The 25404-nt window shown below is 44.0% G+C and overlaps 1 protein-coding gene across 2 annotated transcripts in view; it reads left to right on the top strand.

Annotated features, from left to right (window-relative positions):
- The first annotated feature begins 11550 nt into the window (after positions 1 to 11550).
- ahr2 (aryl hydrocarbon receptor 2) overlaps positions 11551 to 25404 on the top strand; it is a 150684-nt gene continuing 136830 nt past the window's right edge. For both annotated transcript variants that reach the window (XM_043693100.1, XM_043693101.1), the window contains exons 1-2: positions 11551 to 11957; positions 12120 to 12307. In XM_043693100.1, coding sequence (XP_043549035.1) covers positions 11899 to 11957; positions 12120 to 12307 — 247 coding nt within the window. In that variant the 5' untranslated portion in view covers positions 11551 to 11898. The remainder of the gene's footprint in view (positions 11958 to 12119; positions 12308 to 25404) is intronic.

Below are 25404 nucleotides of genomic sequence, written 5' to 3'. Positions count from 1 at the left end.
TAGGACAACACATTTTTAAAAAAAATCATCTTTTATTATCAATGTCTGAGTGACTATGTTAAACAAGAACCCCATGCTGTTTCAGTATTGCCATGTACTTGGCTATTTCAGGTTCAACATTCTTCTTTGTGAGTTACCTCAGTTTCAAAATGTTCACTTCTTTCTCATTGTGGCTGCGAGAGTGGCTGTCACTGCCTGATATTTCCAGTCAATGTCATGAGCAAGAGGACCAATGACAGCTAACATACACTATAATGACAGTCTGAAGATCTAGTTCTGAAGAAGGGTCACTGGACTTCGTAGAATTCCATAGTGTGGAAGCCATTCGGCCCATACCGACCCTCTAAAGAGCATCCCAACCAGATCCATTCTATCCCTATGACCCTGCATTTCCCATGGCTAATCCACCTAGCCTGCACATCCCTGGACACAACAGGCAAATTCCCATGGCCAATTCACCGAACCTGCACATCTTTGGATTGAGGGAGGAAACCGGAGCACCCGGAGGAAACCCACACAGACACCGGGAGAACGTGCAAACTCCACACAGGCAGTTGTCTGAGAGAGGAAGCGAACCCGGGTCTCTGTCTTTGATAGGCAGCAGCGCTAATGTGAAACGTTAACTCTTGTTTTCTCTCTCCAGATGCTGCCAGACCAGCCGAACTCCTCCAGCAATTTCCGCTTTTGTCTGTCATCAAACTTACATGTTGCCTTCAAACGTAGGATTTTCAAGGCCTGGTGGTAAAACAGTATGTTTCCTCTTGTCACATGGAGGAGGGATCCCATTCAAAGACTTTCAGTCTGTCCAGGGCAGCTTGACTTCACCTTGTGTTGTGCGGCAAGGCAACTACCTGAAACAGTCAATGCTCTTAATCTAAATCCACCTTTGTAATGGTAATAACAAATGGGTTGCGTCCTTTTTCTATCCTTTTGATGGGATATGGGCATTGCTAGCATAACCCATTTGCTGTTCAGCCCTAACTGGCCTGGACTGTGTGACTTGCTCAGCTAATTTAGAGTGCAGTTATGAGTCATGCACATCACCATAAGTCTGGGCCAAACCAAATAAGGCCAGTTGATTTCTGTCATTCAAGGCCATTAGCAAACCACAACATTTGATTATCGTTCCTTTGGTTGCCGTTATTGAGACTAGCTTTCAATTTCAGATTTTATTGATTGAATTTAAATGCCGACAACTGTCATAGTAGGAATTGAACCCACATTCCCAGAGTATTAGTTTGGGTTTTTTGTACAGCAAGAATAGCCATACAGCTGCTACCCTTCCCGATGTCGGAGCTTGTGCAAGATTTGTTTCGGTAATGGGGACTGTAATGTCTTTTCGAACAATGAAAGGTTTTGCAATCTGGAAAAGTACAGAACAATAGATGAGAGGGCCCTCGTCTTTGTTGAGTTGACTGATCTCAACTCGAATGGTGATCAGGCTCTTGTTATTGGCCTCAAAGTTTCTGGTTTAAGAACTAACCTGTCCTATTTGCTTCTGATCATTAAACAGTGAATCCTGGCTGAGATCTGTGTGTCAGCCTGTGGGATGAGGACTCTAGCAGTTCTGGTTGTGCTGCAATATCAATGTAAATGGCAGCCAGCATTCTCGGTTCAGGTTCAGTCAACGGTAGTGTCCACTTGGCCCATTGAATACGTGGCATTGGTACTCATGGAAGTGGACTTCACTGAAGTCAAAGGCTTCAAGATGGGAGGTTAATAGAGAAAAATAAGGCACTTGGTGTTTTCAATGGGAAGGAAAGTGCGAATGAAAGAATAAATGGTTTGAGAAAAACTGTTAAAACTGGCTGAGAGGAGGACTCCACTTCAGGTTGAATTTGAAGGTTAGGTTGCATTCCTGCCCAGCTACTCTGATGTTATCAGTTAATTGCTTTCAGTAAATACTTGAGTGCAAGTTTCTATACAGCACTCAAATGGATACAATGACATTGTGGAGAAGTTCCATGTCAGTAATTCTGTCCCACCATCTCATACAACACATACAAAGCAAGGGTCTGACCCACCCAAATTCGTTCCTCTAATACCCTAACTTTTGACTATGGTTCATAGGACTTATAACCCAGCTCTCCTACTGAGCTTTAGGTCTCCAAAATCTCAGAGTCAAGCCTGTCTTTTAGTGACCTAACCCTCCAAATGAAGTTGCCCTCTTTAGTCCAGAAAGAGCATCCCTTTGATGCCTCAACTCTCCCATCATAATACCCAACACCAGGTCATAGTCCAACAGGTTTATTTGGAAGCACGAGTTTTTGGAGCGCCGCTCCGTCATCAGGTGGCTGTGGAGCAGGATCACAAGACCCAGAATTTATAGCAAAAGATGCAACTTCCTATTGGAAAGAAGTTGTGAAACTTGAAAGGGTTCAGAAAAGATTTACAAGGATGTTGCCAGGGTTCAAGGATTTGAGCTGCAGGGAGAGGTTGAATAGGCTGGGGCTGTTTTCCCTGGAGCACTGGAGGCTGAGAGATGACTTTATAGAGATTTATAAAATCATGAGGGGCATGGATGGGATAAATAGACAAAGTCTTTTCCCTGAGGTGGGGGAGTCCAGAACTACAGTGCATAGGTTTAGGGTGAGAGGGGAAAGACATAAAAGAGACCTAAGGGGTAACGTTTTCATGCAGAGAGTGGTATGTGTGTGGAATGCACTGCCAGAGGAAATGGTGGAGACTGGAACAATTGCAACATTTAAGAGGCATTTGGATGGATATATGAATAGGAAGGGTTTGGAGGGATATGGGCCGGGTGCTGGCAGGTGGGACTAGATTGGGTTGGGATATCTGGTCGGCACGGATGAGTAGGACCGAAGGGACTGTTTCCGTGCTGTACATCTCTATGACCCTATGACTCTATAACTGATGCGATATATTGAAAAACCTAGATTTCTGTAAAGTCTTTCAGCTTTTAGAATAGGTTGCAGGTTTCATTTCATTAGTATGTAAATCCCAGAACTTCTTTCAAGTCACACTCTTGAGACAACTTAATGTTTTATAAGAAAAGGTGACATCGCAGCTCAGACAATGCATTAAAGGTGTAAGGTTGGAATCTGTCTGGGTCCCAATCTTGAGTCGGACTGGATCAATTTCCAAAGTAGGAATTTATAAAAGGTTATCTTGTAAAATCTTTTTTTATATATAAAACCTTAAGTTATCTCGAGAATGTGCCTTGAAAGGAGTTCTGGGATTTACATATTAACGATCCGAAACCTGCAACCCATTCTAAAAGATGAAAGATTTAACAGCAATCTAGGTTTGTTCAATATATTGTTTCAGTTGCATGACACGGTGATCTTTTGCTGTAAATTCGATGTCTTATGATCCTGCTCCACAGCCACCGATGGAGTGGTGCTCTGAAGGCTAGTGCTTCCAAATAAACCTGTTGTACTATAACCTGGTGTTGTGGGATTTTTAACTTTGTATTTTTAACCCCAGTCCAAAACCGGCACCTCCATATCATCATAACTTTCCAGCCTCTTTTACGCTGTCCCTGTTCTCCAGTTCTTCAAAACCCTGTCCAGCAGATTATTGTAAATATTTTGTCAACCGTCAAACAAAGACAACTCCAAATATTTGCTTTTTGCTGGTTTGAAATGTTTGTTTTCATGACCTTGACTTAATTCGAAGTAATGTTTTGAATGTATTCCATAATTTAAACAATTCGGTGAGATCATCCTTGCCATAAACAACAACAATCAGAACTTTTAATTACATAGCACTTTGAGCAAAATAAAACGTTTCGGGGCATTTCACAACAGCTAGTTGGAGCGGCACACGGACGGAATTCTAGGGCAAGAGCCAAGGCAACTGAAAGTACAGCCTTAATGGTGGAGTAATTTTAATCAGGATGCTCAAGAAGTTACAATTGGAGGAGCACAGGTATCTCAGAGGTTTTTGGGTTGGAGGAGATTACAGAGATAGGGAATGGAAAGGACATGTAATGATTTGAAAAAAAGGATATTCATTTTAAGATCAAGGTCATGCTTGGTCAATGGAAGTTAGTGAGACCAGGGCTTGTGGGCAGCACAGCGCCTCAGTGGTTAGCACTGCTGCCTCGCAGCACTAGGGACCCAAGTTTGATTCCAGCTTTGGGCCACTACCTGTGTGGAGTTTGCACATTCTCTGCGTGGGTTTCCTCCAGGTGCTCCAGTTTCCTCCCACAATCCAAAGATGTGCAGTTTAGGTAAATTGCCCATAGTGTTCAGGGTTGTGTAGGCTAGGTGCCTTAGTCAGGGGTAAATGTAGAGTAATAGGGTAGGCAAATGGGTCTGGGTGGGTTACTCTTCAGAGGGTTGGTGTGGACTTGTTGGGCCAAATGGCCTGTTTCCAAACTGGAGGGATTCTATGATATGGGCAGAAGTGATTTGGATAACTTCAGGTTTATTGTGGAAGATCAGCCAGGAGTATTTTAGAACACTGAAGTCTTGCGGTAATAAAGGCATGGACACAGAATTCAGCAGTGGTTGAGCTAAAGTGGGAGTGAAGGTGAGGGATGTTACAGAGTTGGAGATGAATGAAGTACTGAACAGAGGAGGGGCAAATTAAACTCTTTTCACTCCTCTGTTTTTCAGTCCATTAGCAGAGCTGCTTTCACTTTTGTTTTTCTTTTGAATCAGGATTTGGGATGTTTTCTCCAAACCCTCTGTTTGTGATGGCCACTTTCAAATGATCAGCAAACACTTAATTTTTGGGTTAAATCAGAAACATGGTTTAGTTATAAATTCAAACCCAGGAGACGATTGTCAAAACACAAGCATACACTGAAGTAAAAGGAAAGATAAGAGTTCATAATAAAGAATAACTCAAAAGAGAACAATTCATGTGGTTTGCAAGAATTCAGCAAGTTACTGTTTAATGAGGATTAATTCTGAGAGGAATTCATATTCAAGCAGGCTCAGTTGTCAAAGGTAGGAATAACAGATTTCCTTTAAATTTGGGGTTGACATATAAAGATATTTGGTCCACTTTTTAGTAGAAAACAGGGAACAATTTTGGAACAAGTTTGCGAGGAACTTTGCTTGAACTTGAGGCAGGCTGAACCCAGCCTGGAGTCTTGCTCTGTTTTTAGCAGTTAATTCTTAGCAGCCCGACTTGATGGTGAAAGTAGACTGATTGTTACCAGATTGAGGCAAAGCATCAAAATGTATAATTAAAACTTTCAAAGACGTTTTGGTCATGTGTCAGGATTGTTGGATGAGTCACTTTAGTTCATAAGGCAGTTTCCATGCCCCTGGTCAAAACCATTATACTAGCTGGATAGTAGGCCATGAGAGCCTTTTCAGGCATCATGGATTTTGATAGTTCTCCTTGTTCATGGGATCCTGTTCAGGAGTGTATTCATCTACTGTTCTTTAGTGTTTGTTGATTGTAACACCCACACAATACAAGTATGTAAGATTCCAGCAGAATAGAACCGGAGTCTGTACTGGGAATATAAATACATGGGTTAGAAGCAAGAGTGGGCCATTTAGCCTCACATGCCTGCTGTGCCACTCATCAAGATTGTGGCTAATCAGATTGTAACCACAACCCTGCATTCCCACCTCTCCTGACAACCTTTCCGTCCCTTGCTTAACAAGAACCGATCTAACTCTGCCTTAAAAATATTCGAGAACTCTCCGCCACTTTTCAGGAGTTCCAAAACTCATGGCCCTTCGGCTGATTGCCACTTTGTAGAAATTGTAGTCAACTCATATCATGCGATTGGAGCAGCCATGTTTTAGTCCAGCAAATTTCATTTGAAAATAAAAGTACTTTTTTTTAAAAAGAAAGAATTTATGATCTCTTTCAGGTCTTGTGGAGCAGATGGCAATTTTTGTGATGGTATGGATATTACACAGTAGCCCCTGCTTGTGTAGAGACAGATAAAGTGAAACTTTTGCCAAGTACATGGTAAGTGTGGTGCTGGAAAAGCACAGTGGGTCAGGCAGCACCAGAGCAGCAGGAGAATCGACATTTTGGGCCCTTCATCAGGCTTATGCCTGAAACGTTGACTCTCCTGCTCCTCAGATGTCGTCTGACCCGCTGTGCTTTTCCAGCACCACACTCTCGACTCTGATCTCCAGCATCTGCAGTCCTCACTTTCTCCGCATACATGATAAGCCAACACAGGGAATGATGCTGTACTATCAAGCCAGAAAATAGGTTCTGCCTTTTAAAACAGAAACTGTGCGATGGTACAATGTGGTCAGTGATTGGATTTCCTGTGACAGTCAGTTTGACCTTGCCCCCATGAGAAGTTATTCTTTTACATCACCTTGGCATCCAGGTAGCATGAGGAGTGTTGTCAGGAAATCAATCAAGCCTATTCTCTGGCTCACAGTGAGTAGTGTCACAGGATATGAGGGAGACAAAGGAAACAGAAGCTTAATGGTAGACTCCCACAAATTGGACTATACTGGTTTTGGAATGCATGAAGTAAGTAATTTCAACTTGAAAATGGGATAAAGAGTTCTGACAAGCAAGCTCAAACAAATAAAATATGCAGTGCTCCACTCATAAAATGGGGAATTGCAGAATTTGAGAATAAACGCGTAGAATTTTAATACAATTTCTTTTTCATCTCCACAAAGCCTCTTTTAAAGGCTGAACTTACTAAATCACATCTGTCTGGGAAATGTGAGAAAAAGACATGATGGCCAAGCAGATTACTGAGCCATCTTGAATGTTGACAGGTCAAAGGGTGCCATGAAATATCCTGCCCCGCACTCACCATTGGCCCTGTTGACAGTGAGCCCTCATACTCAAAGTTGCAGAGAACAGTCAGTTCTGGAGAGCAAGTCAATAGGTTCAGGTGAGTAAAAGAAAGACTGGGATAATAAAGAACATTCAGTAGTCTGAAAGCAGTTACTTCAATTGAGAGGAATCCATCCTTCTCTAAATGAATCAGTGTTAACAAAATTTGCTGAATGTGCCATTATTCACGATATGAAGGAGGAGAAGGGGAGGATACTTGTCACGCTCTTCAACGTAATTCACCTTTCTTTAATTTTTACTGAAACCCACACCCTCACTGGAGTTTCCACAGAGTTGCTTGCACGTGACACATCTGTGACACCTGGTTTGACAAGTGAGGCCAAAAAATCATAAAACAGGAGCAGACGAAGGCCATTCAGCCCACTCAGTCAGCTTCAGAATTCAGTGAGATCATAGGTGATCTGATCATTGTCAACACCACTTTTCTGCTACAACCCCAGAACTCTTGATTCCCTTAATGATTAGAAGTCTGTCTATCCCAGCCCTGAATATAGCTAATGATCCAGTCTCAACAGCCCCTGCAGTAAACAATTCCACAGATTCACCACTCCTTCTTTCTCTTTTAAATGGATGGCTCTTTACTCTGAAATTATGCCCTCTGTTCCTAGACTCTCCTTCAAGGGGAATCAACTTCTCCACAGGACTCTGTCAAGTCCATGTAGAATCTTACACGTTTCAATAAGGTCTCCTCTCATTCTCCTGAACTTCAATGAGTACAAACTCAATCTATTCAAACACTTTTCATAAGAAAATCCTTCCATACCCAGTATCAACCTAATGGACCTTCTCTGGACTGTCTCCAAAGCCAGTATATCTTCCCTTGTTAAAGGGTCAGAACTGTTCACTGTATCCCAGCTGTGGTCTGCCCTGTGACTGTGGCCTGTTGTCCTGCATAATTTTAGCAAGACCTCCTTATTTTTATATTTGAAATAAAGGCCTACATGCCAATGGACTTCCTGCACAACATCTGCAGTCTTTCCACATTTAAATAATATTCAGCTTCTCTAATCATCCTGCTGCTGCACGTAATCACACATTTTCCCCACATTATAATTTAACTGCAACATTTTACTCACTCATTTAACCAATATCACTCTGCAGACTTTTTTCACTACTTGCCTTCCCACTAATGTTTTTGTCATCTGAAAATTTAGCAAGGTCACATTCATGTCTGTCATCCAAGTCACTGGCATATATTGTAAATAACTGTGACTCCAGCACTAATCCTGGTGGCTCTCCATTTGTTATAGGACACCACCTGGAATTGCTCCCCTTATTGCAACCCTCCATTTTCTATTAATTAGCCAATCCTCTACCCATGCTGATATAGTACGTTCAGCACCTTGTATCTTATGAAGTAACCTTGTATGAAATACCTTAATGAGCGGCACAATGGTTAGCACTGCTGTCTCACAGCACCAGGGACCTGGGTTCAATTTCTGCCTCAGGCGACTCTGTGTGGAGTTTGCACGTTCTCTGCGTGGGTTTCCTCCGGGTGCTCTGGTTTTCTCCCACAATCCAAAAAAAATGCGCAGGTTAGGTGAATTGGCCGTGCTAAATTGCCCGTACTAAATTGCCCGTAGTGTTAGGTGTAGGGGAATGGGTCTGGGTGGGTTGGTGTGGACTTGTTGGGCCGATGGGCCTGTTTCCACACTCTAAGTAATCTAATCTAAGCTTGAGAATGCTGCTTGGAAGCCTAAATATATTACATCTACTGATCCCCCTTTATCTATCCTGCTTGGTATTTCCTCATAGAACTGTAATTAACCTGTCAGGAATCATTTCCCCTTCAGGAAGCTGTGCTAACTCTGCTTGGAGTTAAGGATGATCTGATCAGCCATAATCTCATCAAAGTGTACTCAATGGGGCTCAACAGGCTACTTCTGAACCTATGTTTTATGGTGTTATGCCCTCACTTGGTTTAGTCCTTGTATTTTTAAATGTTCTACTATTACATTCTTTACAGTAGACAATCAACTCTAATATTTTCCCAAAACCAGATGTTAAAGTAACTCGCCTATCATTACCTGACATTTTACCTCCCTCCCTTTTGTTACATTGGCATTTTACAAATCCTCTGGAACCTTTCCAGAACCTATGGATCCTTGGAAGATTACCACCAGTGCCTCTTCTATTTCTGTAGCTATTTCTTTTAAAATCTTAGGATGCAACCCCATCAGCCATTGGCCCCATTAGTTTTCCTTGTAGTTTTCCTCTTGTTAAAAATCACACAACACCAGGTTATTGTCCAAAAGGTTGGTGTTGTGTGATTTTTAACTTTGTCCACGCCATTCAAACACTTTTCCTCTAGTGATAGTGATTGCATTCATTTCTCCCTCCCGTTAGCCCCTTCATATTTTAGTATGTTTAGAATGATGTCAGTGTTCTCTGCCATGAAGACTGATCAAAGTATTTGTTCAATTCCTCTGCCATTTCCTGGCTCCCCATTATTGTCTCTTCAGCTTTGTCATCTCAAGGCTCAACATTCATTGTTGCCCCTCTCTTTGTCTATATTTTAAGAAGGAACGCTGATGTGAGTCCCCATCTAATTAAGATTTGCCTGAGCAAAGTGTGCAGTACTTTCAAGTATTATTACTTCAGCACTCAGAGACATCTCCAAACACCTTGACTTTGTCTTGACACTGGACTCAGATGCACCTAGGCATGACAGTGAGATCAGCGCAATGCAATGATAGTATGCAAATCTCCACTACAACAGGTCAGACATGAAACTTAACTGATTGAATTCCAATATGGGTATATTTTTAATTAATTCACAGGATGTGGGTATCAGCAGCTGGGCCAACATTTAAAACACAGGTATCAACAAATTCAAGAACACCTTCTTCCTTGCTGTTATCAGACTTCTGAATGCACCTCTCAAATTTTAAATTTAATGTCGATCTTGCTCTTTGTGCACCTTCTCTGCAGCTGTAACACTGTATTCCTCGCTCTGTTCTATTACTTTATATGGTATGGCCTGCCTGTATTGCATGCAAAACAGAATGTTTCACTGTACCTAGGTAGATGTGACAATCGTAAAACAAAGTCAACCACATAACTGTGGGCCTGGAGTCACGTGTAGGCTAGATCAGATAAAGGGTTCGTCATCAGTGGAAGATCCAGTGGATATAGTGTACCTAGACTTTCAGAAAGCCCCACATAGGAGGTTAGTGAGCAAAATTAGGGTGCATGGTATTGGGGGCAAAGTAATGATTGGATTGAAAATCGGTTGGCTGATAGGAAACAAAGAGTAGTGATAAATGGCTCCCTTTCGGAATGGCAGGCGGTGACCAGTGGGGTACCACAGGGATCAGTGCTGGGACCACAGCTTTTTACAATATATATTAACGATATAGAAGATGGTATTAATAGTAACATTAGCAAATTTGCTGATGATACAAAGCTGGGTGAAATGTGAGGAGGATTTTAGGAGATTACAGGGTGACCTGGACAGGTTAGGTGAGTGGACAGATGCATGGCAGATGCAGTTTAATGTGGATAAATGTATGGTTATCCACTTTGGTGGCAAGAACAGGAAGGCAGATTACTACCTAAATGGAGTCAAGTTAGGTAAAGGGGCAGTACAAAGAGATCTGGGTGTTCTTGTACACCAGTCAATGAAGGCAAGCATGCAGGTACAGCAGGTAGTGAAGAAAGCTAATAGCATGCTGGCCTTCATAACAAGAGGGATTGAGTATAGAAGCAAAGAGGTTCTTCTGCAGCTATACAGGGCCCTGGTGAGACCACACCTGGAGTACTGTGTGCAGTTCTAGTCTCCAAATTTGAGGAAAGACATTCTGGCTATTGAGGGAGTGCAGCGTAGGTTCACGAGGTCAATTCCTGGAATGGCGGGACTATCTTATGTTGAAAGATTGAAATGACTGGACTTGTATACCCTTGAGTTTAGAAGACTGAGAGGGGATCTGATTGAGACGTATAAGATTATTAAAGGATTGGACACTCTGGAGGCAGGAAACATGTTTCCGTTGATGGGTGAGTCCCGAACCAGAGGGGTAGGCCATTTAGGACAGAGATGAGGAGAAACTTCTTCACCCAGAGAGTGGTGGGTGTGTGGAATGCTCTTCCCCAGAGGGCAGTGGAGGCCCAGTCTCTGGATCTGTTTAAGAAAGAGTTGGACAGAGCTCTCAAGAATAGTGAAATGAAGGGTTATGGAGATAAAGCAGGAACAGGATACTGATTGAGGATGATCAGCCATGATCATATTGAATGGTGGTGCAGGCTCAAAGGGCAGAATGGCCTACTCCTGCACCTATTAGACCCTTAATTCCAAATTTCTAATTGAATATAGATCTACACAAGCAGGACTTGAACCCAGGTTCTCAGATTGTTGCTGGGGTCCCTGGATTAATGGTCCAATAATAATACCACGAAGCCATTACCACTCTTAATTTTCAATAGAGACAGATGCAGTCCCCAAATACAAGTGCATACCTTTCTGGGATATTGGAGAGCTGAGTGAATTGGTTCGCTTGGCTTGGCTTGCCTGCACCATTGCAGACAGACACCTTCGAAATGCATTTATTAAAAAAAACCTCTTAAGACTGCTGGTGATTTGATGCATTCTAGGAGGAGTGGTTTCAGACACTTTCTCTATTTGGAACCAAATTCTATCCTGGGACGGGAGTCGCCCCACCCAAGTGCTCAGTGCCAAAGCCACCTTAACCAGTCTCCTCCTCCGGTTCAGCTCCTTTTCCGGGAGTCCGGAACCAATGATGTCAAGCCGATTGGGTCTAAGCCCAGCCCAGGGAGAAGGAGAGAGACAGGCACGACAACAGAGAGAAAAAAAGAGAGAGACAAAAGTTCCTGGTTGCAGTGGGACAGAGACAGAGGAAAGGGGACACTGACTCATTATAGAAGGAAGAGTCTTGGGGGATATTCGCTTGGATTGTGTTGCTGGAATTACCAGTTAGAGAGAGGGGGGGAAAAGAGTGAGCTCCCGGGGAGCTGGGCTCTCGCCATTACTGACAGCGCCCGGGATTGCTTCAGGATTGTGACCCAGTGGATCGGGCGCTGCGGGGGGAAGAGTCTGTAACGCTGGGCTGGGGGTGAGCCCCTTCCACCGCTGGGTTTCCTTGTCACCTTGTGGATTGTACACTCGCCGACAACATGCTGAATGCTGGTGGGATTTACGCCGTGAAAAAGAGGAAGAAACCCGTGCAAAAGAGGTAAGAGTTGGGGGGTGGCTGGTTCATTTCAACTGACAACTCTTGGTGGTGTGGTGGGGGGGAAGAGTTTAAAAGCGATGGTTCCTTTTGTAAATACTTCTAACCGTGCAGTTCTGTCTCATTCCTGTTTTGTTTTCACAAAAACCCCAAACATGTCATTAGCCCCAAACCACCTCCTGCTGATGGCGTCAAGTCTAATCCGTCCAAAAGGCACCGGGACCGGTTGAACTGTGAGCTGGATAAACTAACCAGTCTGCTGCCCTTCACTGAGGATGTCCTCGCCCGTCTCGACAAACTCTCCGTGCTCCGTCTCAGTGTCGGCTACCTGAAAGCGAAGAGCTTCTTCAACGGTATGGGCGCAGTCAGTCGGCACACTTCGTTTCACTTAGACACTCCAAAACACATCTGTCCATAGACCCCCTCCCCAGACACACACACCCTCAAATATACACACACCACGCCGACCAAAAAGGGACCCCAAACACACACACACTCCAATACGTGCAGAAATGACCCCAAATACTGTACAGGCAGAAGTGACTCCGAATAAACATACATATAGAAAAATGACCCCATATAGAGGCACGCTGCTAAATACACACATTGAAATGACCCCAGATACACGCACACAAATGACCCTAAAGATACACACACACACAGTGATCCCAGATACACGCACGCTCCTAAACACACACACAGAAATGACCCCAAAGATAGACGCACGCTCCTAAAACACACTCGTGCAAATCCTGAAATAGCAGCCCCCTTCCACATCCCCAACACTCATGCAGAAATGTAAATACTCTGACAGGACACAGATTTAGAGACACATTCTCAAATACACAAATGCTCTCAAAAGTGCCACACCCCAACACACACAAGCAGCAACACAGACAGCATACACAAAAAATATGCACAGGCATTCAAATACGGGTATGTTAACATTCACAGTATTTACACAGACATGGTCACACAAATACACAAATGTATTTGTACTCACTGGCACACTCACAATTAAACAGAGACTAGACACAGTTACCCAGATAAACACACTCAAATGTGCACATGTCTACACAATCAAAGTTGGGGCTCCTTCACCTACACTGACTTGGTACATGAACAAACAGACATACTCAGAAACAGATACACACAAGTACACTGTTAGGATTGCTGTGCATGCTTCATGTGAGGGTGAAGTATTTTGTTTACGTCTTTCTCGGGCTTGAAAGTGAGCAGCTGTGGTTTCAATTTTTCGTACATCACTCAATCAACACAGGCAAGCATGAAACATAGTTACATCTTCCACTGGGACTTCAGGATGTGCAATAATTTGTGCTCTTCACAGCCTACATTTTAGTTTGCATGTATTTTGGGATGGGGTAAGGAGGAATATCCATGACTGTAAATAGACTGAGTTGTCTGTTGCTTTACATAAACTATTAACATCCTCTGCGTACTCTGCATACCAGAGTGCGAGGAGATTTGCGCATGTCACAGAGGCCCAACCTGTTTGTTATCACAGCAGTATTGGCAAAGGTTAACATTGTATCTCTCCAAGAGACTAAAAGTTATGGATTGTCTTTTGCTCATTAGGCAAGTTGGTGCTGCTTTCCAGTTTGTGCATAGTGTGGGTGACAACACATTCACCCTTCAGTCAAGGCAACAGGTTGGTCAGGTTGTGTTCGGGTGTTTCTCTGGGTGAAGTGAGGCTTGAATTCATAATTTGCTGTTAACAGGTGAGATGTTATGCCTTGCATTATATCAGAAGCACAGAGAATATTGCTATGCATTCCTGCCTACCCTGAGAAATGGGGGATCATTGAGACAGTGACATGCAGTAGCTTTGTTGTTGGGATGGGAATTGTGCTCATGCTTTCTGATTGTGGTTCATTCAAACTTTTAGAATATCCTGGACCTCCCGGTTTGAAACCTACAGCCTCTGTTACCCCTCTCTCTCTTCTTCCCACTGCCTGACAGGCACACATTTTAAAACAATTTTATGCATGCCATGTACACAGTGTATAGCATGGCAGTCACGGTCAGTAATATATTTGTCAATGCAGAGATACACCTTGTAGCATTATTCCCTGTAAAGCTTTTGCAATGTGCAGGACGCAAACACTGGTGCTGGGAAGACATAACTTGTAAAGAAATGCAGTGATTGAGCCTGAATGAACAGTGGTAATGTTAATAGACCATTCGTCTAGGGGATTGCTAATTAACCTTCCAGTGATCTGGAGGCAGATGTTCAAACCATGGTAGCTGGGGAATTTAAATTTGGTTATTAGAAAACAAATCCAGGAATGGTGAACTTGAAAATGATTAAGTTGTCATTTTAAAAACACATCCAGTTTATTTAAGGAAGTGAATCTGCCATCCTTACCTGGTCTGGTCTAGATGTGTGTCTCGACCTACTGCAATGAGGTTGACTCTTGATGCTGTAAAACCACTCCACTGTATTCAAGAAGATGGCACGTTGTTTCTTTCTCTGGGAATAAATGCTGTCTTTGCCAGCAACACCCACGTTTCATGAATGAATAAGCATAAAGTGGCTGTGCATCTGAATCCCAGACAGAAGTTAACTCTTTGTGCTGACTGAGAATTGGTTTTCATCCCCTTCCCTGTCACTATTGATGCTGGCTGGAACAGGAAGCTGTTTAATTGTCTTTCAGTCACTGGAGCTGAGGAGCTTGTAAATTCATTCAGTAGTGGCAATGCCCCTATCTGTTCAGTGGTATTTTGAAGGAGTGGTGCGGAGGGTGTCCAGATCCTTGCTTTTTCTAATGTGAACCCCTGCAAGAGTCAAGCTGATTGGGAAGAAAATTGGGAGGGATGCCAATTGTGGTAGGCTTTGGAAGTGAATGTCAGTGGAAATTGCTCCTGGTCTACAAGAAGGACAGTGGGTTTTGTGTCTGCGCAGACTTTGTTTACAATTATTCCTTTTTTAAATCAATGGATACCTAATTTAAAAAGTTATACCCTGTTTCCTTCACCCCTTTTTTTTTTCTTTTTTTCTCTCTCTTTCTTCCCTTCTCACTCACGCGCAAACACAAAAATAAATCTGTGGATGCAGTGTGTTTTTGACCACATCCCTTGGCATAAGCACTCAGAGACTAGGAAGTGGTACAGTGAAGGAACACTCGACACTGAACTTTCACTGAATGCCATGCAGACACTGATTGTTCCATCCAGAACTTCCTGTAAGGACAACCAGAATGTGGTGGTGATTGATGCTGGTGTCTGTTGGTCATCAGCCTGGGCGGCACTCAGTGCAGAGCTGATTGAGTAAACCTTCAGCTTAACCTCCTAACAACATTGGCCTGCCCCATTCCCCATTCCCCATTTTAAAATTAAAAGTTGTAATATTTTCTCTTAGGCAGAGATCTGAGCCCATACCAAGACGAAAGAACATGCTAGGGCATTCATCAGTTAGGAAAGATGGTTCAATTGAGCTGACATGTTAGTTGAGTTTGTTCAGCATTGCTTTTCAAGGTTAGCATCACATCTTTTACTCCTTGACTGCAAATTGTCCATGTGCAAGGGCGTCTATCCATCCTGGGAATGGTGGTTATTGGGAGATTACGACAAACTGCACAAACAAGAGGCATCCAATGTGTGGAATACTCTGTGAAAGTGGGAGTGCTGATGAGCAGTTACCTGACTGGTTGCTCTAATTGTCCAGTTGTTGCTGCAGTGAATCAGAGTGATGGAAGTATGTGGAGGTGTCCCCTTGCCAAAAATAGGATCAGGCTTGGCTCTGATGTCATGCTGTCTGGAACATCCTTGTAATGCTTACTGTCAAGGCTTGTACGTGTCAGATGGTCACTTGGGCGAGGTTACAAAGGATTGCTTGTGCTGTGTAACTGTACTCCAGAATAAATCAGTACCATATGGGAGCATGATGAGAATGGTATTTGTATTAACATTAAACAAGACCATTGCTTTTCAGTGGCTGACTAATTAAATTAATTTCTTGAATATGACAGAAAAGAGAGAGATGTTGCTGAAGCTTTTCGTTTTGTAGTCAACAGGCCAAATGCAAGATCATCTGATTTCAGATGATCAGACCAATTTATGTCATGGGAGGAAAGGCTGCTGATTGGTAGGCATTTCTGCTTGACTAAAGCATTACCATGGAGAAAGCAATGGGGAACTGCAGGTTCCTGAGTAGCTTCTGCTTCTGTTATTTTCTGTGGCGACTTTTAACCTTTTCAGTTTTGGTAATTGGGTTCCATGATTCAATGCTTTTTTACTGTGAGGGGAACTATAGTCCCATCCAGCTGTTCTCCAAAAGTATAAAATCCTAAATTGCTTCCATGTGAGGCAAGTCCAGTGACCAAGTCTATTCTTGCTAAGTTTGTTTTCAGCAGCTTGCTGATTATCTGATCTGTGGGAATGTTTTAAGTAGAGCAGCTGGTGTCATGTGGGCAGGAGCTAGATGGTTTTAAGCAGTAACGACTGGCAATTTTTTACATTGGAGCAGCTAAGACTCTGTCCTCCTCCTCAGTACAATAGGGTTAGGGCCTCCTGGTGTAATCCATGGGGTGAGGTGAGATACTGAAGGCAAGCCATGACACTCGGGCAGTTTCTGCAGTTGATCACTGCAAGCTAGCTGATAATTGTCGTTACTGAGGGTTAAGAGCATCTCCAAGCCATGTCACTATCTGGTATGTGTGCTGTCGGAGGTGTGTCATCTGGAAAGTGTGGAAGGCTGTTTCGTACATGAGCTGGCTTATTTGCCTTGGCTATGTTCTTAGTTTCCCACAATCCAAAAATGTGCAGGTTAGGTGAATTGGTCATGCTAAATTGCCCGTAGTGTTAGGTGAAGGGGTAAACGTAGGAGTATGGGTCTGGGTGGTATACGCTTCGGCGGGTCGGTGTGGACTTGTTGGGCCAAAAGGCCTGTTTCCACACTGTAACTAATCTAATCTAATCTAATTGTTAAGCTGTAGGAAGGATTTCACAATGAAGGGAGAATGTGTTGTTGGAAATGTCTTGATGATTTGTTCAACTGAGCTACAGTGTGGAAAACATTTCCAATTAACACCAGTGCTTTTGATCAGAGGGGTCAGAAACAGGGCTCCTGTCCCCTCCACCGGTTCGAGAATTCAGTCGCAAACTCTGATTCCCGTTCATGCCCATTTGTGAGGGGCAGTGGATGTGGATGGTAGTGATTTATGTTAGCGTCGCCGTTTGCTGGGTTTAAGGAGGTGTGGAGACTTGGAGCAGCAACTGGATGTGTGTCACCTCATAAGGGAAGGGAGGAGCCTGTGAACTATCGAGGCATGCTGCAAGGGAGATGATGACATTGATTTATACAGGGTTCTTGGGCTATCCGCTCCAGAGATTTCAGCGCTTAATCTTGGCTGACCCTTCAGTCCAGCCCTGAGGGAATGCTGCACTGTCAGAGGTGCTGCTGTTTGCATGAGATGTGAAGCTGAAAACCCGCCTGCTCTCTTGGGTTTATAGAAGATCTGTGCTCACTGAGCCGAGGAGTGAGTTCTTGGTGCTTTTGGACCAACGTTTATCCCTGTCAAGCAACGTCAATAAAGCTTGGTTATTTGTTCTGTGCGAATTGGCTGTGGTGTTTCCTCCAAAACCGTGGTGACCATATTTGAGTATTGCATTGGTAATACTGCTTTGGGAAACTCTGTAGTTGTAGAGGAATGCGAGTCTTTCTTGAGTGCCCTCGGGTGCGCATCTACATTGGAGACTGCCAAGGCCATTTTATGTGGACACTATTGAGCCAAAACTGGGGGCACATCAGCACAGGGATTATCTCGTGTGTGTTTCACATCATGTCTTCAGTCAATGTGGCTACCGTTCTAAAGTGGATCAGTCAACAGATGTTATTTGCACTCGGTGATTTAACACAATTATAAATATTGAATTTAAAGTCATGCAAAAGGAAGGATGTAAGATTTGAGTTTAGATCTTAGTGGGGGGAAAAAACTCTTTAAGGGAGGGGTTTATTGACCGCAAGACTTCCCCTGCAAGGAGAAATCCGTTTCTAGGTCAGCGAACAGAATAATGTAAGGTTACCACCTTGTCAGTTTGCTGAAGCAGTGTTTATATTGGGATGGTTTTGAGTTCATTCATATGCAGACAATGTGTTACGGAGCCTGTTGTGAGCGTGTGACGCAAGGTTTTAGCTTTAATCAGCCTACTGAATACAGCAGCGAACTGCACACTCTTTCCAGACGGTGGGGTTAGAAGCAAGAGAGATCCTGTCAGATCTTGATGGTTAGGAGCTGACATTGAAAGGTTATTGATTTGATTCCTATTTTATGCTAAATTTGGTCCCTGGGAATTTTCGGTGAAATACTCAACATTTTAAGAAACATCACTGGCAACTCTTAAACCATGCTAGGAGAAAGTGAGGACTGCAGATGCTGGAGATCAGGCTCAAGACTGTGGTGCTGGAAAAGCACTGCAGGTCAGGCAGCATCCGAGGAGCAGGAGAATCGACATTTCAGGCATAAGCCTTTCTTCAGTAAGCATTCCTGATAAAGGGCTTATGCCCGAAATGTTGATTCTCCTGCTCCTCGGAGGCTGCCTGACCTGCAGTGCTTTTCTAGTACCACACTCTCTTGACTCTTAAACTGTGCTCACAGGGCTGGTTCCAGCAGTGGTTTATTGCATGAAATCTACACAATCGTAAGGCTGCCCATTCCTATGTGTGTCACCTCTCCGGTCATCATGCCTTCATTACCTCGACACTTGATTATTTCTATACACTCATGGCTTCTGTCCTGTGGTGTTGTTCATGAAAATTTGAGGTCATTGAAAACTCTGTGCCTTCCCTCAAAGCCAGCTGTGTTTTCCTATTGAGCCCGAACTTGCTGACCTGCAGTGGATCCTGGTCTAGCAGCATGTTGACTTTTGAATTCTGATCCTTGTTTTCCCATCCTTGCATGACCTCTTCCTTCCTTATCTCCATCGTCTCCTTCCATCCTGATCAACCTCCAAGATCTCTGTCTGTACTGCCCCGTTTACAGTTCATTTACAGTCAGGGTACCGTGTAAACATTCCTTGCAACAAACAAGTCTTTCAATGTCCATGCTCTGCTCTCTTCCCACAGTTCGTGCATAATGATAATTCTCACTAGCACTATTACTCAGGCAGAGAGGCATACACACAGATTTAACCCAGAAATTCCCTCTGGCTGCTTGTCGTATAAAATGACTGAGAGAACCCGGTCAGTAAACTCCATTTTTGTTTTGATTCAGCTGTTTCAAAAGATGGCCCTGATCCCAACTTGTGCAGTTGTACCACTGTGAGGTTTTACACACTGATTTCACTATTAACGCATGAGAACTTGAAAAGCCAGGGGAGATGAGTGATCTGGCCAGCATTTGGCCATTGGCCGTTTTGGAAATTTGTTTCGAGGCTCCCCTTCCTCAAGTTAAATTTAACGTGGGAAACAAAAACAGAAGTTGCTGGAAAAGCTCAGCAGGTCGGGCAGCATCTGTGAAGGGAATTCAGGTCACGTTTTGGGTCCGGTGACCCTAGAGGGTCACAGATGGTACCAGACCTGCTGAGCTTTTCCAGCAACTTCTGTTTTTGTTTCTGATTCACAGCAGCTGCAGTTCTTTCGGTTGTTAAATCTAATGTGGATTCAGTGCTGGTGCCATTCCAACTGTTTCTTTGCTCCCCCTTCTGACTCCGTTTCTGTGTCTTGCTCAAGGAATACGCAAATGAAAGTCGACAAATTATTTATTTCACTGAGCAGCATTCAAACCTGGGTCAGATGAGTGAATGGCCAAGATGTCTTCCACATTGAACTGTGCTGTGACTACTCTTCTGTCCGTCATGGGCTCGGGAAGGGGTTCAGGCCTTTACAGCTTGCTGGTCTGACTGTAATTTGAGGAAAATCTCATTCCTGCAGTATAGAATCCCCACAATGCAGATAGAGGCCATTCAGCCCATACAGTCTGCACTGACTCTCTGAAGAACATTTCACCCTAACCCTGTAACCCCACGTTTTACCATAGCCAACCCTGCTAGCCTGCACACCCCTGGACACTGAGCAATTTAGCATTGCCAATCCATCTAACTTGCACATCTTTGGACTGTGGGAGGAAACCAGAGCACCCAGAGGAAATGCACGCAGGAATGGGGAGAATGTGTGAACTCCGCGGAGGCAGTTGCCCGAGGATAGAGTCGGTCACAGTTCCCTGGTGCTGTGAGGCAGCAGTGCTAACCACTGAGTCAATGTGCCACCCACATCAAACATTATTGTGGGAGATCTGTTCCCAGTCCTGGCTTTGATGTATCATCCTGTGCTTGTATGCTGTACTTGGGTTAAGCTATCTTGTGATCTAATACAATGAGTTTGCAAATAACTCCTGTCCATAGATCTAGGTAGAAGACTTGCATGTTACTAATGATGGCAACTGAGAATTAGTTTCTTTTTAAGATTGTAGTTGATGTTATGAATTTTATTGGGATGTTAACAGTTAATTACCTTGTTGCTAAATGCCTCTGACTCATAACTAGAGCACTCGGAAGTCTCCTGAAAGTGCTGTGGGGTGGCTTTTTTTTTGTTTCTTTTTCACGCGATCTGTGTTTTTGATTTCAAATTTCTTGGATGTGTTCATTTGAAGTGAAATCAAAAGAATAGACTGCAAGATGGTCCTAACCGAACACTGCAGATTCAGGCTGTTGACTGTAGCCATTTATCTGTAGGCCTCATGTGACTTTAGCCTCCCAGCTAATGTGTTGTGGTGCCCATTATCACTTGTTTATAACATTGCTGACTGTCACTGAGGTTTCTGCTCTAGGACACGCTATACCTGTCACAATGTTAGTATCCCTGGTCGAATAAGCATGCTGATGATTCACCTATCCAGCCTCATCATGTACCAGCAGAGCTGTCAGCATTGAACAAATAACAGGCTCTGTGCCTCATAGCCACATAGCCATATGCAGGCCTCACTCATCAAATCTTACATTCTCGCTCCCTTCCAATGGATCCAGCAATGTTCTATAAAGGGAGTAATAGGCAGTTGACGCCACTCTCGTAACATGGTTGTTCTCTCTCCCTCTCAGGTGATTTCAAATGCTCATTCTTCTTTTCTTTCTTGGGAGAAACCAGTGCTCCACTGTTGGGGAAACTTCAACGTCCAGTTTTAGTTGGAGAACTTTTCAGTAAATCTTGCTAGAGCTTAGTAAATGACCCAAAATTCAGAAATTCTCTTGTTCTCTCGCAGGAGCAAACCCTCCCCTGAAGGTCATAACTATCTCCCCCCACAGTGCAGTAGTTCGGAGAAAGGGTTTGAAGGCTATAGGTGGGTGATGACCATCTCCAGTGTGAAGCTTAGGTCCCACATGGGAAACTAGATGAGTTGATTCAGTCACTGGGCATGGCTTGTTTTTCCCTTTTTTACTATGTTCGCCTTTTACGAGTATCGCATTCAGTCGCTGGGCGTGGCTTGTTTTTCCCTTTTTTACTATGTTCGCCTTTTACGAGGTGTCCCAGTATCGCATGCCATTCCCAAGGTGCCGAGGGTGAGCAGACAATTTCTATCGTGGGGACGCGAGTGGTTGTGATGGGGCAGATTTTTCATTCCTTCTCCGCGGAGCAGGAGGATGCCAGTCTGCTCCTCAATCTCTCATCACTGTATTGTCAGCCTTGGCTTTGTGCCCTTGTCTGACAACTTCTCCATCTCAAATGCTCCAACTGACGACCCCCTCCCCTCTCCCACCCAACCAGCATTCGCAGCCTTCTGTGGGTTGGGAGATGGGGAAAGGTTTGAGATTTCTGCTACTGTGTATCTTGTAAAAGTACTTTCTCATTAGGTTGATTTGTAAATTATATTGCCATTCTTACTGAATTTCCCACCAGGGTTATAAAAGCATTTTATGCCCCCTTATTGATTCTCTTTGTCATAGTAAACACTGGACAGCAGGAGCTCATTTGGCCCATCATGTCTCCATCAGCTGTCCAAATGAGTCCAAATGAGCCCCATTCTTTTTGCCATCTCTGTAGCTCTGCATGCTCATTCTTCCTTCCAAATCCTTTTTGAATGAAAGCCATGACCTGCCCACAGTCTTCTGAATTCGAGGAACAATAAGCCAATTTGGTGTCATTCTATTGAAAGGGCACTGTCCCCACTCTGGTATCAATATGCCCTTGCTGAGGTGCATGGTGCCCAGAAAGCAATTATCTTAACAAAAGAGTTATGAGCGAGGCTCTGTACGAGAAAGTACAACTCTCACCCCCTTGCAGTCCAGTGCTTAGTTGGTGTGCTGTGACACCGGGGGATTGTAATCTATGGAATGGTTCAGAGTGGACCCACCTAGTCCCATTGCAGGCTCTTTGATATGATAACCCAGCTTCCAGCCAGGTATCCAGGATAATTGGAATGGAATCCAAATATTTGTGTTTACTGAACAGTGGTGTCAGCTGCTGTGTCGATGGTGGGGACATAAAGGGTGACATTGTTTCTGATTTGAGTGACCAGCCTGCTAAAGTCTTGGGGAATCCTCTGTGCTTGGATGTGCATGAATATGCACAGCAATATTGATGGAGTGCTTGAAGATGAGAGGCTTTTTTTTTGTGGCTTTACCAATAAACCCAGTTAATACCACCCCACCCCCCCCCCAAAAAAGATAAATAAAACTCTTCAATGGCTTCACATTCTGATTTGAGCCTGCACACGTTGTTCTAGTTTGCCCTTCTGTCATCTTGTTTCCTTACACGTCCTGCTGTGCTGCAGCTCTCTAATGCTTTGTAAATGGAAATGCGTTCAATTCATATTTAATGAAAGTGGCACTGAGGCATTAAAGTTTAAACGGCTGTCTTTGCTCTTATGTTAGTGAGCCTGGAATGAAGAGCTGATGTCTGTGTGTGTGTGTAAAAGATTGTGTGTTGAGGTTGCACACCGGGAACTGAAATTCCCACAAAACTCTTTGGAATCGAGAGTAGGAACCTTCACTGTATTTGGTTTGTCCTCTCTTTGGCTGGGTTGGAATGTTGGAAGGGTACAACATATTGAGTGCTTTTACCTCTAGTCACTATTGAATGCCCTTTGTAGGTGAAAATGGTGGTTGAAGTAATGTATAAGTACAACTTAATAACAATGCACTGACTGTAAGAACGTAGAGGCGACTATAAGAATTCATAATATTTCGAACTCTGTTGGAGTCATGTTTCTTTTATAGAATATTACTTAGTGCAAGTTACCAAGTGCAACACCAAGTAAACATGCCAGTTTTTGCTTCTCTCTTGTGTGTGCTTTAATTTGGATTGGGTGCCTGTTTGAAGTTTCATGTAGCCCATGTCATGCCTGGTCTAGTCGCCCAGGTCTAAAGGGAGTTCTCGATGGCCTGCTTTTTACAGGCACTGTTCACAAGAAACCTGAATATCAAAGTCACAGTGTCATATGGGTAATAAATCAAATCAAATCAAATCAAATCAAATCATGAACGTCCAAATCTGGGCAGCACCTCCTTAAATCCATGACCTCTACCAATTTAGGAAGACAAGGATAAGCAGTTCATTCGTCCCCGACAATTCCCTCTTCAAAACCCATGCCACTCTGAGTTGGAACTATATCCCAGTTCCTTTTGGATTCTACACACACTCAACAGCTCAACTCACTTACTTTGGAGACAGAAATTATATTCTCCCATTAAGCCTGACATGAACAAAATTCCACCAAATATACATTGATGGCTGCGTCATGTTTTATAACATGGAAATGCAAAATTATTGTTGATTTTAGGAAAGTGAATTGTGCTGGAGAATAGGCCCCAGACCAGCCACTGGGCTCACATGAGCCAGTGTGTGGGGGAACACTGGGCAGAATTTTAACATTTCCCCCCACAGGGGCAGGAAGGAATGGGAAACTGCTGGAACATGCCTCACAGTCTCTCTCTGGCCTGCTGTCCGTCCCCTTCCAGCCTCTCCGCAGTATTACTATTTTTAATTAAACTGCTCGGACACCTTAGAGAGCATGCTGGACAAGATAGGACTCAATCCAGTGCCTCCTAGTTCAAAGTTAGTGCCATTACCATTGTGTGACCTTCTCCACACCATTGTATGCTGTGAGGGGCGAAACTTAACCCTACTCTTGCCACATTTGATGCCCTTGAGTGACCATTAATGGACAGTTTCTATCCAGCCTCGGTATTTTCTGACATGGGGCCTTGGAAGTTACATCACTTTGGGTGTGGGCGGCAAAGGGGAAGGGTGGGCATCTTTCTCTTCCATTGGCAGTCTCCTTTTCAGTCTTGATCTGTCTGCTTCCCCAAATGCGTTCTTGTCAGCAATACCCTAGTGCAAACTCCACCCTGCTCCCTGCCCCCAAGACTCCCAACACTTACCTGCTGGGATAAGGCCTCTGGGCACAGTGCCAATCAATCCTCTGTAGCTTCGGGTGCTGCAAGCTCAATGGGGCTGCTGGCCAACTGGATTGCTCTCTTCTTGCTGATGTGGGCTGCAGTGTCACCTCCATGTAGCTCACTCTCCATAAACAGCTAGAGGGCAGGCTGGTACTGCTGTCAGCCAGAAGGGCATTCCTAACAATCTAAGGCTATAACTCTTTGCCTTTTCCAGTACAGATAGACCAGTCTTCCGAGGAGTGACAGATGGAGTTCAGTTTGGATAAATGTAAGGTGCTGCATTTTGGGAAAGCCAATCTTAGCAGGACTTATACACTTAATGGTAAGGTCCTAGGGAGTGTTGCTGAACAAAGAGACCTTGGAGTGCAGGTTCATAACTCCTTGAAAGTGGAGTCGCAGGTAGATAGGATAGTGAAGAAGGCATTTGGTATGCTTTCCTTTATTGATCAGAGCATTAAGTATATGAGTTGGGAAATCACGTTGTGGCTGTACAGGACACTGGTTAGGCCACTGTTGGAATATTGTCTACCATTCTGGTCTCCCTGCTCTTGGAAGGCTGTTGTGAAAATTGTAAAGGTTCAGAAAAGATTTACAAGGATGTCGCCAGGGTTGGAGGATTGGAGCTATAGGGAGAGATTGAATAGATTAGGGTTATTTTCTCTGGATTCTGGATTAGTGGTGCTGGAAGAGCACAGCAGTACAGGCAGCATCCGAGGAGCAGTAAAATCGACATTTCGGGCAAAAGCCCTTCCGGAATAAAGGCAGAGAGCCTGAAGGGTGGAGAGATAAGCTAAAGGAGGGTGGGGGTGGGGAGAAAGTAGCATAGAATACAATAGGTGAGTGGGGGACTCCGAGGCAGAAGATGGGGCGTTCTTCCTCCAGGCGTCTGGTGGTGAGGGAGCAGCGGTGAAGGAGGCCCAGCACCTCCATGTCCTCGGCAGAGTGGGAGGGGGAGTTGAAATGATGGGCCACAGGGCGGTGTAGTTGATTGGTGCGGGTGTCCCGGAGATGTTCCCTAAAGCGCTCTGCTAGGAGGCGCCCAGTCTCCCCAATGTAGAGGAGACCGCATCGGGAGCAACGGATACAATAAATGATATTA

This window comes from Chiloscyllium plagiosum, chromosome 7, assembly GCF_004010195.1.
Source record: "Chiloscyllium plagiosum isolate BGI_BamShark_2017 chromosome 7, ASM401019v2, whole genome shotgun sequence".
Classification (NCBI taxonomy): Eukaryota; Metazoa; Chordata; class Chondrichthyes; order Orectolobiformes; family Hemiscylliidae; genus Chiloscyllium; species Chiloscyllium plagiosum.
This window is presented reverse-complemented; position numbering and strand designations above follow the sequence as displayed.